Below are 2,194 nucleotides of genomic sequence, written 5' to 3' on the forward strand. Positions count from 1 at the left end.
AGGCTTAGTCAATTTGCGTTATAATGTCTTGCATATTCATTTATTATTTTTATTGGTTTTGGTGACTGTACTGGCTTGGGATTTATATTAGAACTAGCAACCTGCCCCGGCTTCGCACGGGTTAACAAATTATAGATAAACCTTCTTCTTGAATCTATCTATTTTAAAAACCGCATCAAAATCCGTTGCGTAGCTTTAAAGAACTAAGCATACATAGGGACAGACATACAGCGGGAAGCGACTTTGTTTTATTGAGTCAGAGCAGATGTGGAGGGTATATTATCTGTTTGTGAGATCTGCACTGAGTATCCTGAATACTGACGAATTATTTTTAATATATCTATTTTAGCCGCTATTTTCTTATCGTCATCCATTTTTTTTAATGATTGCACCAAAGATAAGCAGAAAGTTCTATCTTCATCAACTGTTGCCATGTCATTTTTCATCATCTTCAATATTTCTTCTTCTATACTTTTTTCTTTTTTTATATTTTGATCTGTCCTAGGAATAATAGCAGCTTGTGATTTTTCTATATGTTTTCCTTTTGAATCAATCTGCACTGTATTATTAATTTTCATCTTGTAGTTCCCTGATGTGGGGGCTTCCTTTACATAAGGAATTAAAAATAGTAACTGGTCATAATACCTATATTTTTTCCTTTTCTTTGCACATTGACCAGATGTCATATTTCTCTGTGTTTGGTACTCGCGTCGGAAATTGTCTCTAATATGTTTCCATTTGTTTTGTACTTCTGTGCCTGAAATAAAAAAAGTGTTTTGTTAAAATTTTACACAGTAGACAGAGAACTGGCCACAATCTTTGGAATACAATCAGCTGAGCATAAGCCTTCTAGTTACTGTGCTTTTCTGTCATTATTTACACCTGGTAGATTCATGAGTAGAGCTTGCCACTGGCAAGTATGTGAGGCAGGCAGGTGTATGATTTATAGTTATTTGTACAACAAGTGATCAAAGTTTGATATTTCTTCGAGTGCTTATTTGAGTCCCGTGCAAGCGAAAGATTCTATAATAGATTCACGAGCGTAGCGAGTGAATCTAATTTAGAATCTTGAGCGTAGTAAGGGACTCAAAAGCGCACGAGATGTAAATAACTTTGATCTCGTGTAGTACACAACAGTTTTCACCTGAGCAGTGAGAACATACCTATTAGACAACTTGAAAAATGTAATCCATCTTCATCAATACCTGCACTCATGTTTTCTTAAGTTTAATTACCGCAATGGAACACAAAAACAAAACGTAATAATAAATTCCAGTAAAATAATATAGAAATAACAAACATTAACTGACACTTCAATCGACAACTTTTTTTTGTAAAAAAAATCTTTGTAAGATACGGTCCGAATTGCGGATACGTACTATTTGTCAACTATGGTAGAAATTCTTAAAAGTAAAATAATTAATTTTGCGTGATGATCTGTGTATTTTTTGAGTTCATTATTTTAATTGTACAATAAAATACCTAAAATATAGTATTTTATCACTTTTTATCACATCTTAAACTTTATTTTTATTAATTGATTATTAAGAATTCATACTCGTACGTGGTTTGGAACGATGCGGTCTGAAGTTTTTCGGGGGTCTATTATAAACCGTGAATATACCGTTGAATGTCGTTTTAACTTTTTTTGTCTGTTTCTTTATGCTAACAGTGTGAAAGGGACAGAGATAATAGAACCCAAGTATTTCGACCCCGCATGTTGAAATTACAATTGACCATAAAGGTCACTTGAATGTCATTTTGTCTCACTCAGTGAGCAAAATCGCATTTTGATTATTTATGGGAGTGCACCGCACAAGCGCTCCTTAAGGCGGGCCGCGCCTGGATATGAGCACATTAAAATGACACCGTACGTCTCTCCCCTTAACCTGCGATGCTAGTCATAAGAAATATTTTAAATATGCGGATTTTTAGTCTGCTGGATGCTGGAGATAACATTTATAAATGTATTGTATTTTTAAAGAACTAAATAAATAAAGAAACATATGTACTTACATCTTTTATTTTTTTCTGCCGTTGAAAGTGACTCCCAGTCACAAGATAATGTCTTCGCTACATCCTCCCAAGCGTCGTTTTTTAGACGCTTACTGGCGTATTCGGGCAATGATTTTACATAAAGTATAGGTCGAGATTCGACCTCTAAAATCAGCGACTCAGGATCGTGCTCCCACAT

At 34.5% G+C, this 2,194-nt stretch overlaps 1 protein-coding gene across 1 annotated transcript; it reads right to left on the minus strand.

Moving 5' to 3' along the window:
* Positions 1 to 248: 248 nt before the first annotated feature.
* On the minus strand, positions 249 to 2,194 carry LOC134652660 (uncharacterized). Its single transcript, XM_063507824.1, has 2 exons — positions 2,017 to 2,194; positions 249 to 757 (listed from the first exon to the last, which is right to left on the minus strand). Exons 1-2 carry the CDS (start codon positions 2,192 to 2,194, stop codon positions 249 to 251), a joined length of 687 nt encoding a protein of 228 aa, XP_063363894.1.

This window comes from Cydia amplana, chromosome 12 (genome assembly GCF_948474715.1).
Source record: "Cydia amplana chromosome 12, ilCydAmpl1.1, whole genome shotgun sequence".
In the NCBI taxonomy this organism is placed as follows: domain Eukaryota; kingdom Metazoa; phylum Arthropoda; class Insecta; order Lepidoptera; family Tortricidae; genus Cydia; species Cydia amplana.

Bases quoted from the DNA above. Each gene is read 5' to 3' on its own strand.
- LOC134652660 (XM_063507824.1), bottom strand. From the start codon at position 2,194: ATGTGGGAGCACGATCCTGAGTCGCTGATTTTAGAGGTCGAATCTCGA. The intron at 758-2,016 runs GTAAGTACATAT...TTTTTATTTCAG, and splicing joins GGCAGAAAAAAATAAAAGAT to GCACAGAAGTACAAAACAAA.